Raw genomic sequence first — 22,296 nt, 5'->3', positions numbered from 1 at the left:
CAGCTCTCTTTGAGTTTGAAGAATACCTACAGTATTACAAACCCCCCCCAAAATTCCAAAACTGGCACAAGGTGCAGAATTTGAACTGTCGCACAGTTAACATTTTAATAATTTAAAAGTCGCACAGGTCCCAAAAGATTTGATAGGACTGATTTCCTGATGTACTAGGATCAATCCAAGAATAAGTCAATTAACACAGCAGTGCAAATGATAGTGACAGTGGTGAAGAAAAAGGACAGCATCTACCGAGGTGTTGTGAGGATGGGGTTAGATCAGCTTGAGCTCTTCTTCATCGCTATCATATCTATAACACATAATCTCATATTAGGTAGACCTGGGACAACCTCAGTGAACAGAATGGCGTTGACCACATTTAGATCAGTTCAACCTACTCAAGAAGCAAACCCACAGGTGCTCACTTGCAGTGCTCTGATGTCAAAGTCAAAGGGATAGCTGTCATAGCTGAGCATCCAGGCACTTCATGTACCCTCAGCCATCTGGAAGCAATCAGGAACACCTGGGCCTCGTGTAGTTTGAGCTCCCTAAGGCAGCTGTGGAATGAGGCTTTGGAATGAATTGCTGGCCTAGAGCATATATTCAGGGGTCCTGGCTTTCAGCTTTCCCAAAGAGATTCAGGAATCCCTGCCCATATTTGGCTGGACACTTCTGGATAGAGACAGGCTCAAAGTGGTCACCTCTGGACAGCAGACCTGTGGCATTGCTTCTGAGCCTAAAGAAGCAGACCTTTCCAATAGACAGGTAATATGAGTATTGGAACAAGAGTATTGGAACACCTGAGACAGGAACAAGATTACTGAAACGTGGACTTTCTGTAATTGATGATAGCACTATGTTGTCCAATTTTAGTATTCTCTTTATAAAGTTTCTGAGATAGCTGTGGCTAGGTTTTCGCTTCTGACATTCATTTTAGGAATGAAATGTTGGCCAGGATCATCTATTCAAAGAGTTCTTGTGTTGCATGCTTTGTCTTCAAGGATGTGAAACAATAGCCCTCCACTTCCTGGAGGTCTCACACTCGTCTCCTTGCTTCTAGATGAAATCCATTGAGTACAAATCTTCCTGGATTTTTGGGAGCCCAGAAAGATAGATTCCAGTAGCTATGAGACACTGATACCAGTCTGTTAGGATGAGATAGTAGGGAGTCCTTCGGTCATGAAGAAAGTCATGCTTAAATGTGCATGCTCAAAGAATGACATGTTCATGTAAATTGGAAAGCAGCTGAAATCCAGCCAAGCAATATTAAAAAGTAGCTGATTGGTTTTTTGGCACTAAGTTACGGTACAATGCAAGGATTGTTGCCTAATTATTGTTCTGTGGTCTTTCAGTACTGTAGATGACTTGCAGTGAAACCAGTCCACTCTTGGTCCTAGAATGCTGTATGACTTAATATAGTGTAAAAAGACTTGGCTGTCTCTGGTGTCTGGATCTATGACTTTAATACGCTGCAGCACAGTCTGAATAGCTTGTCTGGCCTGAAGGGGTGAATCTATATGAACCTAGGCACCCCGATAGATGACGATTGCATAGGATGCTAGATCCATCTTCTGCATTTGCAAAAGGTTCACGGGACTTTGAGGCCAAGGACAGCCACTTTGAAGCTGGAACAAAATCCACTGAATCATTTGTGCAAACAAGGCTTCTTCTGTTTCCCCCAAGAGACACCGTCTGGCTGAGTTACAAGGTGTCACAACGAGTCCTTTTTAAAGGTCAGGAACAGCACGGAATGAAGCACCAAAAAAAGGTGGCAACTGAGCTCTGATATGAGACTATGTAATTCAGAGAAGCAACTTTTGATCAGGTCAAGTTCATTTTTGTCTAATCACAAAATCTCCCTCATTGACAGTGATGCTGGCTGCTGAAAGTGACACAACTTGTTGTATAACAAAGTAAGCAGGAGTCTCCAGCTCCTGTGGTCCTTCTGTACTCTCCCCTTTCCAGTGCACTTCATATATCTCTTATGGAAGCAAGACCTGTAAACATACAGAAGGGTTAAAGGACTCACACAAGGCTCAATTGGACTAATTCATTTATTATCTAAGATGAAGGTTTAAAAGTCAAGATTTGTTCTCCCAGACAGAAAACAAAACTAGAGGGATGGTGAAACTGCTTGGTTATCATACAGTAACAGCATAAGGGAAGCAATAAGCTATAAGGGAAGCTATCATGGAATTTGATTAAAGTACAATACAGTTCATAGATGTACAGTATGTGTCTTTGATAACAGAACTTTCCATTGAGGCTCAATATTGTACTTTGCAGATCTTGTGGATTAGAAAGCAGGAAGAAGCTTTGAATTACATTTGATACCATCTCTGATTTCCCTCAAATGCGATCCTGTACGGTATATACAGTACAGTACAGTTACTCCTGCTTTTGTAATTTGCTTAGTGTTCAATCTAGACCTAATTTGTATGTTGTAACAGTGACTGCATAAATTATTTCATGCAACGATACTATCAAGCAATCAAGGCTTGAATGGATGTCTTTGGCTTAGGCAGTGAAAATACCTTCATTTTCATGAGATGCAAGAAAACATGGAAGCCAGACAGAGCTGTTGTCACCCCTTTTCCCAGTGACCTTTTGTTTGTAAAAGATTCTTTCTTACCTCTGTTTGCACTTCAGTGCACTGTAGTGTATACTGAGCAGGTGCCTCTCTCTGCGGCCCCCGCTGTGGGAAAACACCCTGCTTGTGTTCCTGGACCTAAATATGAACAAAATTCAATTGTTGCAATTCCTGTATTTTGCTGTTTGCTACCATCAGACCAAAGAATTGTAGTGTAATCTAATGAAACTTGCACTTCAATTTGCAAACTTGGTTTTGGAACCGTTGTGAGAGCAAACATACAGTGCAATGCGATTACAAATGAATGAAAAGGAAAACAAATCATGTGGAGGTTTTGTTTTCCAAACAACCTGGCATAATTTAATCTCTGTGTCTAATACATTATCCATATTTCAAAGGTTTCTTATTTGTATAGCCCACTGAATTTGAATGCGCGTCTTAGTACATTTTAATGGCCTAAAAAATGGCTCATTAATTCAAACACACAAAAACATAGAGATAGGTCTTCATAATACATTCAAAATGTTCTCTGAAGCAACATGAAAATAATTTAGTAGTAGTAGTAGTAATAATAATGCTAATAATAATTGCTTATATTTAGTGCTTTTTATCCTTAAGGAAAGCAAAGCAAGAAAAATATACTATACAGTATATGACTGTGTGAGACATTGCAGACATTATGCAGCAAGAGCCCCACTACACAGTCAATCACATAGAGAAGTGAGAAATTTCTTCACCAGTTACATTAATGGGGACTTTTGCTACACATGATTGTGCATACCTACAGTGAGGTTTAACCAGACCACCAGCATTAACTCCTTTATACTGTTAGCTTGCTTATCACTGATTATTTTGGACATACTGTAGGTAGCCATTAATAATCAGGTGCTTTTTTAAAACAGGATAAAGTAGGGGGGTGATGTACTGTATATAAGATGATATACAGTAACAGACCTTACAGTACATCACATATTTATTACATGATATAGATTGAAATAATTACATACAATGCTGAAATCTGTTCATGTCATTGTTGTCTGAGCTTGGCGTTGTCACTACTCTGTCCGAGACTTCATCCCTGTGGGAAAACATGCACCACATGTCCTTACCTGTCAAAGAAAAGACTGGCTCTGTTGTTCCCATGATCTACAGCATCTGGTCTACCCTGTAACCTGAATTGGATATGAGACTATGCACACTCAAACAGGACACTCCCATCAGTTAAAGCAGCTATGCCGTATTCTTTGCACTTATCTGTCCATTGTGAGAAACCTGCTAAATCAATAAACGGCCTCCTAACTGCCAAACTAGATGGGCCGATGGCCTCCTCTGAAAAACGTTTTTATTCAGAGCACAGAATGCAAGGCAGGACAATCTAGGCTAGTGATTTCCATTCCTGGTGCTGGAAGGCCAGCGTCCACAAGGTTTCTATACTGTATATAACTCACAATCCCCAATGAGTAGAAATCTCGCAACAGCAGTAATAAAGACCAGTTAAGTGAACAATTGATTCAAATCAAGTCATTAGGAGTCTGCTTACCCAGCATGTACAATAGACTGGTGGAAACCAGAGCATACAAACTCCATACAGAAGACACCTACTGTGCTTATGTTATTACAATGACAAATACATATATTCTGTGATTACTGTAAACAACTATTGATAAAAATACCTTCATTGTATTTTATTATTGAAGATTTATAGAAATAGTCTAATTCATGGATTAGTGCAAGATTTTCTCAGGTCAGTCTAGCATAGTTTAATGAAATACTACTTTGCTGGAGTACAGTTTATGTACAAAACACTTTTACAACGTTCCATCTTACAATATTCTGCATGAACTATAGTATCTGATGTTCTATCTGATTTGTGAATATCCATTTATCCATTTTCTAAAGTCTTCATCCAATACAGGGTCGTGATGGAGCAGGAGCCTATCCCAGCAAGCAACAGGTGCAAGGCAGGATACACCTTGGATAGGATGCCAGTCCATCACAGGGCACACACAGAGACCCCCGCAGGCACTCCCACTACAACCAGAAGCCATTCTCAAAAGCCAATTAACATACCAGTATGTTTCTGGACTGACAAGCTCCACACAGATAGCACCCCAGGAATTGAACCCAGGGCTCCAGCGCTGTAAGGTAGCAATACTAACCACTGCACATTGAGGTACAGTAGCAATCAGGCTTCTTCAGCATATACTGTAACACCAGACACAATGCAATGCTAGCTTCAGGGAAAGACAAGCTGAAGATTCATTCAAGCACCCCACGACCTGTGACAATGCTTACCTGTACCAACAAGAGCTACACAGGTGCACTGTGTGTTTTGAAAATGCTTTTTCTAAAGTAGGAAAATCAAACTAGCTTATTCATGTTTTAATTAAGAGAAGATAAATACAAAAAAATCAAAAATATTAAAAATTAGCAAATCATTCTACTCCAAATTAATAATGACAGAATCAGCATTGTGATGGAGAACAACAACAATTTTCAAAGTATATTAAAAAAATGTATTTTACAACAGACTACACTTTGCTATACGATAAATATATCGTATATATAAATATTATATATACATAAGTATACAACATGGACACTCTGTAACGCTCAGGAGTACAGTAATTACAGGAGACTTTAACTGTGGCCCTGACGCACGGTTAGGTACAGTACAGTATGTGTGAATTTAACATTACAATTGATGAAGCAATTCGGAGAATACCCAGTAGTAAAACTGTGTTTCATTAAAAATACAAAAGGGTCTACAACTGTTGCACCTCCCATTTCCTCTGATCTACAGTTGAAGGATGTCAGTTGCAGAGGAAGCGACACGCACTGTAATTCCTTAAAACGAAATAAAAAAGTTAGTTTTATCGACATATTCATCACGTTAGGTGGGTCAGCCCTTCTCTTAGTTTAAATCCTGACGAAAACAAATTCTCTGAATAATTCGCAAATTACCTGAGTTTATTTTGTTTCAATAAACACCCGGCGCGATTGGGTACAGGGATCGGAGGGAAAAAAGCATTTGCCAACAACAGCAACGACGACTAAAACACACGCTAGAAACAAAAGATAACATCTTTAGCACCACAGTCAGTTAGCGATAATAACGACTGTCTATTTATACAACATAGAAACAACGGTAAAAAAAAAATGTATAGAATAGACTGGGACGGGGCCACCCCATTCACTGCTGATTTTCGCTTCAACGAAAACTAAGGGGGTCTTCTCGCTCGGCTTGATCTGCTGCTGTCCTTGGTGATGTACAGCCCAATCCAATTAGGTTTCACCTCTAGGCTGTGATGTAGCTTGCGAGGCTTCAGCCCAGCCGTTCCCTCTACCGTCGTGTCTCTCTCTGCAGTTCACTCCTTATCCACCTCAGTCTGCTGTTTTTACACGTTCGACATCTGCAGACACCCAGTCCTAACCACATCAACAACAGATGGGGGTTATGCACTGCCCGAGTGTGCTCTCCGCCCGCCGGAGCGCCGCTTCTGAGCAGTAGCGCATTTCAAGACGTCAATGTGTGTGTGTGTGTGTTTTTTTTAATCTTATTTCTTAAACAAAATGTGGGACACGCGTTCTCCGGGCGACGCTTCTACTAAAAACCTGGGATCGTAGCTGTCAAGAAAAAGGGTATCCCGACACCCGTCCCTCTCTCGTCATCAGAGAAATTGTCTTTATGCAAAAGGTGGTTTATTTCGCAAAGGTAAGGTGCACGTTGTTTTTTTTTTCCCTTTTCCTTACAGAACCACAACATAGACCATGTTATGGGAGATTCACTCAGCGGCTGTTACTCCAAAAAAGATGCAGAAATGTTGCTACGCTCTTGTAATACTGCTCAGGGATTAGCCTTCTTTAACGACTGTATGAAACAACCCACGAGGAACACAAGGGTAAAACTTGTATTTAGTAAATCATAAAATTCGAAATGAACAAAATACAGTATCCTGGCATTTCATGCGTAAATTGACGAACTACTGACATCCCTGAAAAACAGAGCGAAGTATAACTCCGAAAACGGCAATTCAATGAGACAGATACGGTATATCATCACTAAAACTTAATTAAACAATGTACAGTGCCTTCCGTCTATTGTTATTTTTATCTAATATACGTGTTACCGCGCACTTGGAGACATACAGTACTGTAGTATTAGGCTAGCCTAATGCATAGGTTCCGCAATCACTACAGCTAATCTTCGATGACTAGAACATGCGACAAGAAAGGCTTTGAAAAACTGTTGCACGCACCCATGGTAACAGCACACTTTCCAGCGTTACAGTCAGCACCAAAGATTTCTCTTGAAATAAATAATTTAGCTTGCCCCAAGTTGAAAGCCCCCACCCCCTTTCATATCATACACTGCAAGACTTCTTGGTATCAACTTTGAACAGTGAGAACTGACTCTAAAAAAAGCTTTCTGCCCTTCAAGGGTGCCTTTTTGAAAACAGACGTACGATGCACGAATGTATTCAGATTTCATAGGTATCATAAAACCACTTTTGATTATATTCAGTAAACTTTGTTTCATATTAGTAGTCTTGCTTTAGCTCTACAGTACTGTATATCCGCTATGACTTTGGCTTACATAATTGCATGGACTGTAACCTTGAGAAGATAAAACGTGTACCTAATGATTTATATTGAATGTGGCAGGGAGTTAACGCGTTTATGAATTATAGGTAAATACGCATGGGGGCACATTCATTGTTTTTAATTATAACGTGGCTAAACACTTTGCAAAACGTGACCACTTTCAATGCGTAAATATATTACTGATCTGCCAAACCAAGAGCTTCAGTTCAGGTTGAGTTTTTAAATAGCCAGGGTATTACGGAGTCCTGGAAGTGTGGTAAATAACAGGCTAAATACTGCGTGCTGGGATTTACTTCATAGCTACCGCTAAAAATACAGTCTTATTTTAAGCTATCCTTCTATGGAGTTTGAAGTAAAGATCGATTTTTCATTAAAACACGAAAACAAATAACCACGTCAATATGTGAAAATTCAACTGAAAATTACCCGTTCATGAATCCGACGAAATGGGGCTGACTTGACTTAACCCGCATTTAAAACGCATGAAGCCGTATGTCACTGAGGCCTTACAGACCGCCAAGCCAAAAATAAACATCTGCATAATTGAAGAACAGGTGTCTTTTTTGCGATATGATGTACCATGTTCTATTAAACAAGGAATTTAGAGATTTGAGAACATCACATCTCCCAAGTTCTTTTTTTCGTTTTCAAGCTAAGATTTCGTGGAAGGGGTTTACTCACTGCGTGGGACCAGACAATGTCATTGGTATGATTTTATCTCAGGAAGCACAAGTCTTTTTAATGTTACAGTCTGTGAATTTTCCATTTCAGCACTGAGTCAAGACATTCACCATTCAGTTGTGTTTTTTTTTGTCACTGTTGTCTGTTTCTTAACGTGTTGTGTTGGTTTTTTATTTTCCTTTTCATGAGTTGTGATGCAACTTTCTCTCTGGAAAAATATCTTCGATGATGTCTTGAAGGCCTAAGCTAATTTTGTGCTTTTGCCTTTTCAGTTTCAACCATGGAGGGACTTGTCTAAAGGAGATCCTACATAACCGGTTCTTTTTTGAATTGTTTTTTTTTTCTTCTTTTTTCTTTTCTTCTTCCTGGCGAGCGTCACACCTGTACCCTGTTTGTCATGGCTGAGAAGGCTGGGTCAGGGGTGTCCAGGAGCAACACGCGCTCAACAGCCTCTCTGCCGCCTGAGCCCATAGAGATCATCCGGACGAAAGCCCGTTCTAGAAGGGTCCGTATAAACGTCGGAGGGCTCAACCACGAAGTCCTCTGGAGGACCTTGGACAGGCTCCCCCGAACGAGGCTAGGCAAGCTAAGAGACTGCAATACTCACGAGTCCCTGATGGAGATCTGCGACGATTACAACCTGAACGAAAACGAGTACTTCTTCGACCGGCACCCGGGTGCTTTCACCTCCATTTTGAATTTTTACCGCACGGGGAAGCTGCACATGATGGAAGAGATGTGCGCCCTCTCTTTCGGGCAAGAGCTTGACTACTGGGGTATTGATGAGATCTACCTGGAGTCGTGCTGCCAGGCCCGGTATCACCAAAAGAAGGAGCAGATGAATGAGGAGCTCCGGAGGGAGGCGGAGACCATGAGGGAGAGGGAGGGGGAGGAGTTTGACAATACCTGCTGTCCTGACAAGAGGAAGAAGCTCTGGGACCTGCTAGAAAAGCCCAACTCCTCCGTCGCTGCCAAAGTAAGGTGAAAGGTTAACGCACGTGTCATGCTAAGGTTCTGGGTCATCTCTCTCTCTCTCTGTGTTTTTTTTTCCCAGCTTGGGTGTGTTTTGGGTTTCAGAGATGTATCTGGAGTGCTTCCCCTTTGGAAAGTTCCTAAAACTGCCTCATCTTTCCCTCACTGACAACAACAACAACAACAACAACAACAAAATGAAAGGGATTTAATTGAACCAGATTAAGCAAACAGTATCAGAACTATTTTCGGCATATCTTTAATGAGAACAAAGAATACTTGGTTTTGTGGCCTCTGTCATGCCATGTGGTATTCTGCCTATATGTGCCCAAATCCAAATTATGATCAAGTCTTTCAGTGCAAAGAATCAAATACATTAAAATAAGAGACACTGTCTTTGTAAGTGTAAAGACTGGGAATCTGCCAGGATGTTCAAGGCCTAATTGCATTATAACTGCCAGCTTTAACTCTCCTCTTGAAGCTGCAAACAGTACCTTCAGTTAAAAAAAAAGCAGATGGATTCTTAATAGTTCATTATTAATTCACTTTTTGACATTAAGTTTCTGGGTCGGGGAAAATGTAACATTTTTTAAATATGTTAGTGAACCCCAGTGATGTTAAAGAAAATGAACACCAGACAAATCACCAGCATACAATAAGTTCTGTTGCAATAAAAAAGAAAAATGAAGTTCGACGAACACAGGTACAGTACAATACACATTTCGTGAGCTGCAGCAAACCCGTTCTTTTTTTTTAAATACACAGAAATAAATGCACAGACCAAGCAGTGGATGGCAGCAGAAATGCTCTGCTGCCATTTCAGTAAAGAACTGAAGATTGGGTTCTGAGGGGGTGCAGTGGAATGTGGTGAGTGCAGTATTTCCTTGGGCAGTAGTTTGCTGTCCAGATGGGTTAGGCAAAACCCACAGGGGCAGTCTCACAACAGGAGGTCTTTGTTCACTGCACAACCTGTCCCATCTCAGACTCGAGCCAATGCATCTGATTAACTTCTTGGCATATACTGTAAATGTCACTCTCTCAGCCTTACCCACAGTTTTCAGGGAGAAAGTGATTACAGCCTTCCAATCTAGTAGGGTTTCTGCAGTGGGGACCTTGAAGCACTAGTTTGATTTAGAATGCTCTCTTAGATGCCTGGATATTAACCTTTTTCATGTCTGTATGTGTTGCAATGCTGGTTTATTAGCTTGCTGCAGAGTTCAATGTGCAATTCTAGGGTAATGCTTACTGTAGGTAAATTGGCATTTCTTGTAGTAGTGCAGTGCAGTTTTGAACAAATAATGACATCTCACAGGTTTCCCAGCTGGTCTGAGTCAGGTGAAGATGATTTCATTTTTTCTTTTTTTTATCTCTATTTTCAATGCAGTCGTGAGTGTTTAATTCAGAGACACCAAACTGCAGGTCTTCGGCAAAAGTTCCCACAATAATCACTCACTCCACCTCCCCATCTCCACCATGAAGCTGAGTCATTTTCAGGCTAGCACACTGCCCATCTGCACACCATGGCTTCAAATCCAAATTTGCAGTAAACGTCAAGGACATCTGTGTGCAAATAAACTGTTTTTGAAAATGTGTAAAATCCCTCATCATGCACTCTGTATAGCTATCGATAGAGTCTTACTTCTATTCAATTTATTATGTAAAGCTCATGGAAACATGGAGAACCACTTCTTTCCAGTCAGCAGAAGTCATGTTTATTATTTTAAGGGAATTTGAAGGTTTTAATTTGCTTTCTGATTGCTCATTTTCAGGAGTGACTCACAGTTTTTGGTTGCAGTAAGTTGCGTTTTGTAAGTGTCCAGATGACACTGATGAAAATCTCTTTTAAAAAAAATACACTGCTGGTTTTGCTGATCTCATAACTTTTTGGGGCTTCTTATATCTTGATTCCTATTAATTATGTATTATATTTCATTCTGCAGTTTCTGAAACTCTGTTGGTCATACTGTATCATTTTACAAAGCACAATGATATTCATATAGCAAATTATTATTGCAGGAATGGGACCAAACTGATTAATTTGTATTCATGCATAATGCACAGAAGAACAGAATCATGCATTTCAGCAATTCAGGTGTTAGTCAGTTTGTGTTATAATGTTTAATTTTTAATAGAAACCTCAAATTAAAGGTAATTAATATAAACATTAAGGTAATTCAACCAATGTAAATACAAGCATGGAATTATCTATTGGGTATTCCTTGCCTGATTTACTTTAAGTGCTTAAATTAGATCAGGGAAAATAAGATAATTATATCTGGTTCAGAATGTTTTGTTATAAAATATCAAATTTACCTTCCACTTCACATCAAAATGCCGTCTGCATTCTATATTGTGAAAGAAAAAAGAGAAAGAACACGTTAAGATACAAAGATCTGGAATAAACAGTTTTAAATGCTACTGTACCTAAAAAAAAAAAATCACACCTGGATAAATTTAACCAAACGTGTTTTACAGACACAGGGATTGCAGCAATAGATTTCTAGATTCTTCAATTAGGAATTATTTTTTAAAATAAATAGTACTCTATAATAGTACAATAATAAGTGGTAATAAATAGTACAGTTAAATACTGTTAATAGTAGTTAAGTACAGTTAAATTGGTATGTACTGTTACCAATTTAAAAATGTATTCTTTAATATCATGTAAATACAGTATGTTGAATATATTGGATATTTAGATTTTTTCGGATTTTTGTAATACCGCATTCCTGTATGAAAGGTAAATATACCCTGTGTTTACATATGTAAACAGACATGAGCATTAGCTCAAAAAAGCACCATTTTATTTGACTGAATTTAGGTTTCCAAGATACAGTAAGTGGTGAAAAGTGAAATGGTGTTGAACCATTTGTATAGTTGTGGTACACAAAGTGAATAGCATTAACTCTGTGACTCATAATCAGGTAAAAAGACTCAAGTAGCTAATTAAAGTAAAAAATCAATTTGTTCACAATCACAGGACAGAAATCTATGTTCTGTGTTGTGAGAACTGGTCATTGATTTAGCTTATTTTGTTTGTTTCTTTGAAAAAATAGATTGTAAGCCCCCTGGAGAACAGAAAAGCACCTTCTTAAAGATAATCATTTGATGTTATCTCCTTCTTTTGTCATTTCATAGATTTTCTGTTTTTTTTTAATAGAAAAGTTTCATTATGCAAAGTTGCTGTGTATGAAGGACATTAGAAAATGAAGAACTCTCCAGCATGTGTTGGCTGAAGACAAAAATGAACAGTTGTTAAGCTTTATAAAAGACCAGGCTGTTCTTCACCTGCTGTGAAAAACAAAAACATCCCCTTGCCTGGAGTCAGAGGAGCCCATGAGAACTTGGCAAAGCATTTTGGGACACAGTCCAACTTGACCCACCCAGAGACCAATACGTCTGCCCTTTCAAAGATAGTTGTCCTTACCCTTCACAGCTTAGGAGCTCATTTTGTGATGCACACTGCACCTACAGTAATTTGAAGCCATTTCGCAAATATAATTTTATTGCAAAGCTTAATGCGATGTGTCCCAAGATAAATGGCTTGTGTGATCAAACTGCTGCTCCTGCAGGATTATGATCCAATCAGGACTGACTCATTTAATTGATCTTTAATGACTTAATTGATCCACTGATGAGTATTCCTGACATTGTCAGGGGCAGGGATTGTGCATGTCAAACAGCCTGCACCTAGTGCACAGTGTGTGTATCTGTTCGTATTGGGCTCAAAGGGGTTACGTTTTGAAGATGATAGCACAATTCCTAATTAAGAGTGAAAAAGCAGTCAAGGAAAATCCCTGCAATTAGCTCTATCTCATTGGATTTCGGTTTGTAGCCAGAATTCATAATAGCACAGGAAGTGAGGGTTACATCTGATTTCTGTTTAAGACCAGAATTAATAATTACACAGGAAGTGAGGGTTACATCTGATTTCTGTTTGAGACCAGAATTAATAATTACACAGGAAGTGAGGGTTACACCTAATTTCAGTTTGCGGCCAAAATAATGACTGTAAATTGTGAAATTGAGTTTTGTTTTCTGTTGGCATTATCTTTCCATATTTTTAACATGGAGTGAAATGTGCGAGTCAAGTGGGACATTTGTGTCTTGGCCACCACTTCTCTGTAAATAGTCACCCTGTTAATACCGTGGCAGCCTGGGAACATTGTAATCCGGGATCTCAACAGCGATGATTGTCTTGTTTGAGATGATTTTCTGGCTTCAGTAATTCAATTTCGTTTTATAGGTTTGACAGAGGATCAATGTTTTTTTTTCCTTATTCTAAAATGTAAAGCGGATCAGTTGGTGGGGGCGGAAAGAAAACAAGGTTAGTTCTGAAGGGGGAATGATTCTTTTTTGGGAAATGTTAAAAGTCTTATCACGTACGCTCTCCTTCTGTGTGTAGATGATCATGCAGGCTCAGAGGAAGAGAAATATAGAAGAGAGATAACATGCAACCAGATTGTATTACATAAAAGTATAGGATATTCAGTTTAGCTTTATTTCAAAATCTGAAGCTGATGAATTTGTGTTTCTGAATAGAAAACAAAACTTGCATTTCTGTACTCGTGGATGAGAAAGATTACCATAATAAGAATTTGCATGGAAGTTCTCATAATGGCTTAGATTAATGTAGGTTGTAGGTAGTGGAGGCTACAGAATATTTCACCGCAGGGTGAATACACAGGTGTTTCGTGTTTAAGAAAGGCTGTGTTTGAAAATCTGTTTTTAATATACAGTATAGCAACACATATGGGTGGCACGGTGGTACAGTGCTGAGCCTTGCTGGGGCCCTGGGTTCAGTTCCTGGGGTGCTATCTGTGTGGAGTTTGTATGTTCTTCCTGTATTCGTGTGGGTTTCCCCTGAGTGTCCATGCTGGTTGGTTAACTGGCTTCTTAGAAAACAGCATCTGGCTTGTATCTGTGTCTCTGTGTGGCCTGCAATAGACTGATGTCCCGTCCGGGTGTATTCGGCTCTGTGAAACTGTATTTGCCCAACAGTTTGGGGTGTAACATTCTATATGTTTAAGATATACTGTAAGGAAAAACGATTACTTTATTATGTGTTCAGGATAAGGGAGAGTTGCCTGTGTGTGTCACTGAGGCTCAAGGCATGTCAAATCAAGTTTTGTCCAGAACAACATTTCATGTGCATTTCTATATACAGTACATACTTTTCTTTATTCATAGCTTTGAAGGAATGTTGCGGCTGGTACTGTTAATCTTCGGCATTTTGATTTTGTTTCCCTTTAAATTATGATGAGTCCCTTCCCCTTCCAAACACAGAATAAGGAATGATACCGAGAGAGTCAAATATACTGTCAGAATTAACTTTATTTCGTTAAACCTTTGACTACTGTAAATAACATAAAAATGTAAAGTGATTAAAAATTATTCTGTATTGTTTTTGTCAAAATTAATTTTGCTGAGAGTCCATATAAAGCAAGAAGTGTCTTTCCACTGACCAAGAAATAGAAATGTCCTTTGAATAGGAACCTTTGAATAGTTATTTTCTGTCACACAGGTCTTATGTACTGTCCTCAGAGATACTCATCTGCAGAGCATTCAATTTTTTCATTTAATTAATCCAGATGTCTGAAGGCAATGCAGGTATACTAAAACATACTATAGCGATAGCGTTTCTCTAAAAAAATAGCAATAGGTCATCTGTAGAACAAAATATTAAAATAATATTTTTTAAAAAATCTTGTTCTCCATTTACAGTATTTGCTTAATAGCAAAGATATGTAACAAAATATTCCTTAAAATAACAGTGTTGTTTAGAACATTTTAGAACGTAGCTTAGGTCAGGACTAAATTTGTCATTAATATATTGATGATTATTGAACAGAAAAGAAATACCATCATATATTCAGTACTGATTATACTGTTGAAATGATATTCTTTTATGTTTTTTTTAAAATCAGTTGAAGAAAAACCAAGGCAACTCAGTTCAAAAATATAAACATAAAATTGTTGCAAGCAGCTGTGTATCTCTTGCTTTTCTGTTAAGTGGGTTTGCAAAGCTGTTGTAGAATAACACCCTGTTAATACCGTGGCAGAAAAAACACATTTCCTTCTTTAGTGTTTTAGCTTATGGTATATAATACATACATCCCTTACCAATGTTGAACTAGAACATGATAATGACGATGGCAATAAAAATAATAATGAGAGTGAGTCCATCATTTTACAGTAAATTCCAATAAATTGTCTATTCCAGAGAATTAACATCTACTGTATTGTATAAAAAATGTAGAAGATATAATTTCATATTTACTCCTACCACCCAAAAAGCAAGCATGGAACACGAACTTCAAAAGTTAAGTATGCATTTTCTATTATTTAAAAGTTCGTTTTCTTCCTTCATTAGTTTTGTAACATATAGCAGTATAATTTGCCAATATTTGTTCTGGACTCTGTTGCATCAGCATAGACATTTTAAACTACAAACGCATTGTATATTATAAAGATTATTCATAATTTTATTCTGCTGTCAATACACAAATCTGACTAGGTCTTTTCATGCTCGCAATAGTTAGAATTAAAAATGATATTTTGAGTGATCAAAAATATTCACATGCTGTATTTTGTGTGAAGTATTTTTTTAATCATGTGTTTGTTTCGTGTAGCTGCCAATAAGTTGTTGGTGTCTTGTAAAATATTTTCCTATCATTAGATGCTTGCTTCCCTGAATGAGTCCAGATTCATGGATTTCCTTCAGATACACCTGTAACAGCGGTCTTGGATTCATCTCAGGTGTTTGTGGATGCTGTCCAGGTTATTGGTTATTCCTTCCACAGTGACCCACAATTTCCAGGGGGAAATTAATTTCGAGACTCCAGGTCATAATGGGGTATTCATATGACCCCGGCTCTCATCTTCTGGGCCATGGGTCGATGCTTGGGTATCGTTTTGGAGATTTTATCTTTCAACTTTGATCATTTTAAGATTCATTTTCCCTAAATATCCTTAAAATAGGCATGTGGCATGATAGAACATCTGTGGTATAGAGTTTTCTATTATAGGTCTGTCCCTTTTTGAACTAAAATGAGCTTTGTTCTCTGTGTGCGAACTAATTGTGACTCATTTAAACAGGCTTTTTTCCATATAATGGAGTTGTTACATTGTGAGGTGTTGATAATTTTGTATCTTCTGCCAAGTCTTTCAAGGAAAGAGTTATACCTCTGGATTTTGTCTGTTTACATTCTTCTTATTTTGATACCTCTTTTCAATTCTCTTGTGAACTGATGTTCCAGACTCTGTATAATCATCCTTTAGGTCCATGACCTTGAGTAATGATATCTCTGGACTTCTTCAAATACTTGGATTGCCTTTACAGATATCTGATCTGGTCCCTGATCTTTGGGTGGGTTTGTGGTTGTATGTACTTCTCAATTATAGACCTAGTAGAAGTTGATTTTCTCATTTTCAGCTCCTTTTTCATAACATTTACCTTATTTGGGCGAGTATTAAACTTCTTTTTTTGAGCTATATTTCATACACTTGTCTTGCCTGTTGTAACAATCCTCGAGTTTGGCTTGGAATTCACATAGACGTCTTGTCCTAGCTAGCTTGATACAGATTTCCAGAACCCTTTGTATAAAGAAGCTCCTTCTCCTTAATTTCTGCTTGGGTCCTCTGGTTCCCGTTTCACATTTGATTCTGAAGAATTCTTTTGGGTTGACTTTGTCAGTGCCTTTGACTTTGAGGGTGTACTGTATGTGCCTCTCTTCACTGGACAGATTTCAGAACAATAATATCTGTTTTACTACTCACCACCCTTGATTTTAGACTTTAAAATACAGTATATCCAAGCCTTATTTGCTGTTTGTATTATTTATCCATATTGTCTAGAATATGAAAATGATTTCAACATAAGTGCCTAAGACTTTTACACAGATAGCTTTTTCAGGCTCATTTTAAATTTGCAGTGCATGTTGTTGCAGATTTCTGTAGTATTCTGCTCAGTGGACTGTGTGATTACATCCCTGCTATAACTACTGCTTGTAGAAATATTGCCTTTAATTGTGCAAATGTTTTTTTTGTCCAGTATAGGTTTCATTCTAGTATTAAATGGGATTATATGGAATGTGTTGTATCATACCATTTCTGCAGTTTACTGTGCTGTATATCTATTGCATCATATACTGTATTTCATTTACATCTACAGTAGGTTACACAGGAGGTTAAAGTTGTAATATGATTAGCATCAGATTTGAAGTGATTTATTTATAATTAATAGCCATTAGGCCAGTTCTTTATAAGAAAATGTCCCAAATTAGAATCCATTTATTAATCCAACAGATTAATCCATTTATTAATAGAATCTGTTGATTATCAGTCTGAAAGTGTGTTTTCTTCAAAGCATCCTGTTGCATTGGAGCTGGAGGATACCAAAACATTCCTGTACATCTATGCACAGGCTATACCCAGTAAAAGACTGGGGTTGACCATTGGTCAAGGGTCGTGTGCCTTCTTCCTCTGCTTCAGAGGGCACCTTCGGGTACCTGAACCAGTCAGACAGGGGTTACATCTTGCCTCTAAAATAGACTGAACATCACCGTTCCGGTTGCTTAAAGCTAGTGATCAAAGCTGGGCATTGTTGTAGAAATGCCCCTAAGAAAAGAAGATTAATTAATAAATATGCATTATTAAGATACAGTTAAAAGCAGAATAAAGTTTTTTTTTTTAATTCTCTTTATACTGTAGGTTGTAACATTGAAAGAGTTTCAAGTGTCGTCTCTCTCTCCTGAGATTTGAAAGACAAGGTGGCACTTAGGTTTCTAAGGTTTTGCATACAGGCCGTCGGATTGTTTCTAAACAAGCGAGTGGGGTGGGGATTTCTTTCATGAAAATATGCCTTTGCATTTCAGTTAGCAGAATTTTAGCATTACAGGTTCAGTTATGCTGTTTGCCTGTTGATGTTGCCTCGATGTTGTACTTTTAAGGAAGAGCTAGAGAGATCAGATAGAATCAAATAGGAGTTGCTTTTATGTACTCGCTGGCATCTACAGCTCATGACCATTAGACTGTAACCTAGGTGACAATTTCTTAATAGAACTGTACTCTGACCCTTGTTTGCTTGGGAAATTGATAGTGTCCATTTAGCAGTGACTAAATCGGAGAGCACTGCCAGGAAAAAAACACTTCCATGCTTCAGGGTATAAATAATAAAATCTGTTGATTTTCCAGGACAAAAAATCATTTGTTAAACAATAAAAATATCGGAAAGGCATGGTAGTGCATTTTTTAGACCCTGCTGTCTCAGTTCCTGCTTCTGTGTGGGGTTTGAACATTTTCCCATGTGGGTTTGGGTCTTTACTGGGTATGTGGGTACTCTGGTTTCCTTCTACAGTCCAAAGACATGCATTCCAGGTTCACTAGCATCTACAGATTATTCAGAGCCTTATAAATCAGTAATAAAATCTTGGATTGAATACCATACAGTATGTGACTTTACAGGCAATCAATGTAGAGATTTAAGTGTGGGAGTGATATGCTGTCAGGGTCTTGTGTAAGTCAGAAGTCCAGCTGCAGAGTTTCAGACGTATTGCAACTTATTGAGGAGAGTGTTGTGGAGCCCACAGAGCAAAGAGCTGCAGAAATCAAGCCTTGATGTCATAAATGCGGGAATCAAACGCTCAGCATCAGACATTGATAGAAATGTTTCACATGGGGCTTGAATGACAGGAGAGGATCAAGTAAGGCTCCCTACTTCCTGACCAAGGCTGACGCCTGAATGGGGAACCCGTCCACCACAGCTGTGGAGCTCTATAGCTTTGCCAGCTGACATTTACTGCCCACCAGTAACATTTCTCCTTTGTTACTGTTAAGTTTCAAAGAATGAGGTGGAGCTCCAGTTCACTGTGACCCTGTAATGGATTGACGGGCTGTTGACCATGGATAGATAATAATGATATGAATATGAACATGTATGTTACTGTGTTTTACGCTGTACATACAGTATAGCTGTATCTGTATGCTATAGTGTTGGTGAGATCAGAGATTACTTTCAACCTGTGTTCATTTGACAGTAATATAAACAGTTATCGTCTTCCTCAGAAGATAAAGCACACATAAGACGCTAAGCCATGCAGGATATAGTGACACATCTTATTTGAATATATTCAACATAGAGGATACATACTGTACTGAACCTGCATGGCAAGAATCTATTGTTCTATATAAGGGTCAGAACCTTTTCAAGAAATATTATTACGTACTGCATATGTACTGTATGTACAGTGTAGATCTATATACCATAACAATAATTGTTCATTTAAAGCCCTTAATCTGATCTAATCTGAATTAATATTATATTACTGATAATTCTCAACTATTTTCCATGTAATCTAACAGATCACTTTGAATATGTGTATTCTGCATGAAGGAAATCATTTCTACACCCGACTCAAAGTGTCAAGATTTCCACTCTTCTGTATTTTTCTACAATGACAAATATTTTGTTCCTTACGAATTGCGGTACATAAATCATCAATTGCATAATCATCGTCATCATTATCATCATCTTTATACCTTTACTGTAATATCCATCTGTTAATTTGATAGTTTATGAAGGAATTAGACTATGTCAGGAGACATAGAAGTTGAAAAGATAGAAAAGGAATTAACAAAGAATCGATGGCTGTAGTTCAGTTAATAAATATATTCTGCTTGAAGCACAGAACAGATTGGAATGGAAATAAAGGTTGGATTGCAAACCCAAAACATTTATTAGAACAATAAAATAAAATATGAGGAGAAAGAAAACATTGTATAAAATGAGTAAAAAGAATAGGATTCAGTTAAAAATCAATGGCAAGCATAAGTAAATATATTGATGGAATGGGGGTAATGTGGGCAAAAATAAATAAGAAAAGTATTTTTTTCCAGTATTAGCAAAAGTAAAGAACAAAGTAAACTGTGTCTGAGGTAAAAATAGAAAACTTTTAGACGATGGCAGGAAAAAACAGCTGTATGAACTTAATATCTCACTCGGGTGTTTACCAAGGAAAACACAACAACATGTCCTAAGTAAAGGAAAAGTTCTGCGTTCAATAGTATTAGCACAGAAGGAGTGGAAGTGCTCGATTCTAGAAGCACTTAGATTAACAAAACTCCGGGGACTCGTAATCTAGTAATTCTACTTAAGGAATAAATATATAATATTGACAGGCCATCAACAAAGCACCTCCAGCAGTCACACACCACATGGTTAATGGACATTAACTGTAAAAGTGCACAATCTACTTTCCTTGTGGACTCGAAATGTTCTTCCCCTTGTTTTTCCAAGTGTTCAGGTTTCTTCCCGAAGCCCTGCTGGCTAAAGTGATGGGCCTGTCTTTATTGTCTCTTTGTGCTTGTGAACAAACTGTATGTGTGTACTGTATATCCAAGGTCTAGTGCTTCCTTCCTCCTGGGTCAGACTCCAGGGGGAGTCTGAGCAGCTTTCCGATCAAGGTTACGTTCGATACAGTCGGATAAGTTGGAAGATGGCGAGTTTTAAAAAGTAACTTCTAAAAAAATACTTGGATGATGATACTAACACATTATTGTCATCTCCTAGATACTGTGCATTGGCAAAACAGAAAAAGGAAACCAAAAGTTAGGTTGAATATTTTAATCTGTGCAGACTTCGCTGCTCACGTTGAGTTCCTTCAGCCTGCCTGTACAGGACATTCCCTGAATCCCAAAAAGAACCTGGTTGCTCTTCTCTGGTACTTGAAATGCTCCGTGTTCTGCAGTGTTAATACTAATAATCACAGAACTTTGACTTTCCATTGCAAACTGTCATTATCTCATGCAGCTCAGGCGAATAGAGTCTCCAAAAACCATTACTGCTATTTTTGCTTTTACGATAGTATTGGCGTTAATTATAGTCAAGAGCAATGACTGAAATTCCAGGACTGTGATATACTGTAGATGTCCTGGGACCTGCTATCTTGAGCCCTCATGTCCTGGCTGTCTGATTCCAGGGCCTGGGGTGGATGAAATTGTTCCCAAGCTTAAAGAAATGACATACAGTAGATCAATCAATCAATCAAAGTTTATTTATCAAATGCGCATCAATACAGCGTGCAGCAGTAATTGCTGGCAATGAAGTGTCTTTTCTGCGAGCTCACCGGGTGGAAATAAAAATAAAAATCACAAAATTAAAAGTTACAGAATAAAGTTACATAATAAGAGTGCAATAAAATTTGAATTAAAAAAAACTCAATATAAATAGAACTGCTACATATCCAGGGTGTATGCATTACATTATTTCCAAATAGTGCAATATGCAGTGTGCCAAATACAGTGGAAGACTGTACAGGTATGTCCATGTAACCTGACCCTTTAACAAAGACCGTTAGGGTGGTTACAGAAGGTGACTGCAGCTTGACTGTTTAGCAGTCTTATTGCGTTCCGTAATCTGTTGGACTTTGACTGAATGGTTCGGTACCCTTTACCAGACTGTAGGAGAGAAAACAGTTTGTGACTGGGATGACTGGGGTTCTTAAGAATAGACATGGACTTCTTAAGACATCTAGCTGAGTAGATATCCTGGATGTTTGGTAGCTCACAGCCGGTAATGAGCTGCACTGACTTCACCACCTTCTGCAGTATTTTGAGATTGATAAGTTAAAGGAGCAGAATCCAGAATCCAGAATCCGTCTTGAACAAAGAAGACTATGAGGTGACCTGATCCAAGTGTTCAACAAGGATCCCACCAACAGGAAGACGCAATTGGAGATGTATTAAAACTCAAGAACAGGAGGCACTTTTTGAGTCTGTAACAAACTACACATCCATGTTGCTAAAGCTTCTTTTAAGAAATACCTGGATGAGATTCATAGATCAATTAGTTCCAAGCAGCCAAACGAGCTAGATGGGGTGAATGACCTCCTTTCATTTCTGCACTTTTCCTCATGTACTCGTGCTGAGAAACAGAGATCTGCATGGTGTGAAAATCAGGCAGAGAACTAAAGCTGAATCTGTTTTTTCATGTGAGACCTGAAACATTTATTGCAGTTAAAATATTAATCTGATGGAGCTGTTCACGTACATGTTAAATCCTGGTTAATGCATTGTGAAAATGCATGGTTGATGTAACACGGCAGGGATACCCTGGGAACTAAAGCAATTTTGCTATGATATTCTACTTCATCTTTAATGATTAATATTCAATCTGTCATCTGCTTTGCTTTCATTTGAACTGGGCACTGTAGTTGTTAAGTCCTCTGCTAGGCTTTGTGTAGTTTAAATGTTTTTGTGTTTGATTTCTGTTAACATACTAATTTCCCAAGTACAAGGAAACATGCAGCAGCTCTTTCTCACTATATGAGAAATTGCAAGAAATAAAAGAATTACTGTTGTGTACCGTGTGGTAGTTCGTGAATGAAAACCTACCTCTGCAGATATCATGGCTGAAAGCAGTGCAATGTTGAATTTGTGTTACACCTGTGTGGCAC

At 38.2% G+C, this 22,296-nt stretch overlaps 1 protein-coding gene and 1 long non-coding RNA gene across 2 annotated transcripts in view; one reads left to right on the top strand and one right to left on the bottom strand.

Annotated features, from left to right (window-relative positions):
- Window positions 1-302: 302 nt before the first annotated feature.
- Window positions 303-4,978, bottom strand: LOC148655584 (uncharacterized). The gene is made up of 3 exons (XR_015940736.1): window positions 3,592-4,978; window positions 2,627-2,722; window positions 303-1,991 (listed from the first exon to the last, which is right to left on the bottom strand). It is a non-coding gene; the product is annotated as an uncharacterized LOC148655584 (long non-coding RNA).
- Window positions 4,979-5,891: 913 nt separating this feature from the next.
- The window catches only part of kcnb2b (potassium voltage-gated channel subfamily B member 2b), a 115,748-nt gene continuing 99,343 nt past the window's right edge, over window positions 5,892-22,296 (top strand). Inside the window, exons 1-2 of the mRNA XM_088642233.1 lie at window positions 5,892-6,299; window positions 8,143-8,846. Coding sequence (XP_088498359.1) covers window positions 8,268-8,846 — 579 coding nt within the window. The 5' untranslated portion in view covers window positions 5,892-6,299; window positions 8,143-8,267. The remainder of the gene's footprint in view (window positions 6,300-8,142; window positions 8,847-22,296) is intronic.

Source organism: Lepisosteus platostomus, chromosome 8 (genome assembly GCF_059453375.1).
Source record: "Lepisosteus platostomus isolate fLepPlt1 chromosome 8, fLepPlt1.hap1, whole genome shotgun sequence".
NCBI lineage: Eukaryota > Metazoa > Chordata > Actinopteri > Semionotiformes > Lepisosteidae > Lepisosteus > Lepisosteus platostomus.
Note: the sequence above shows the minus strand (reverse complement) of the source record. Positions and strands in the feature narration are given on the sequence as shown.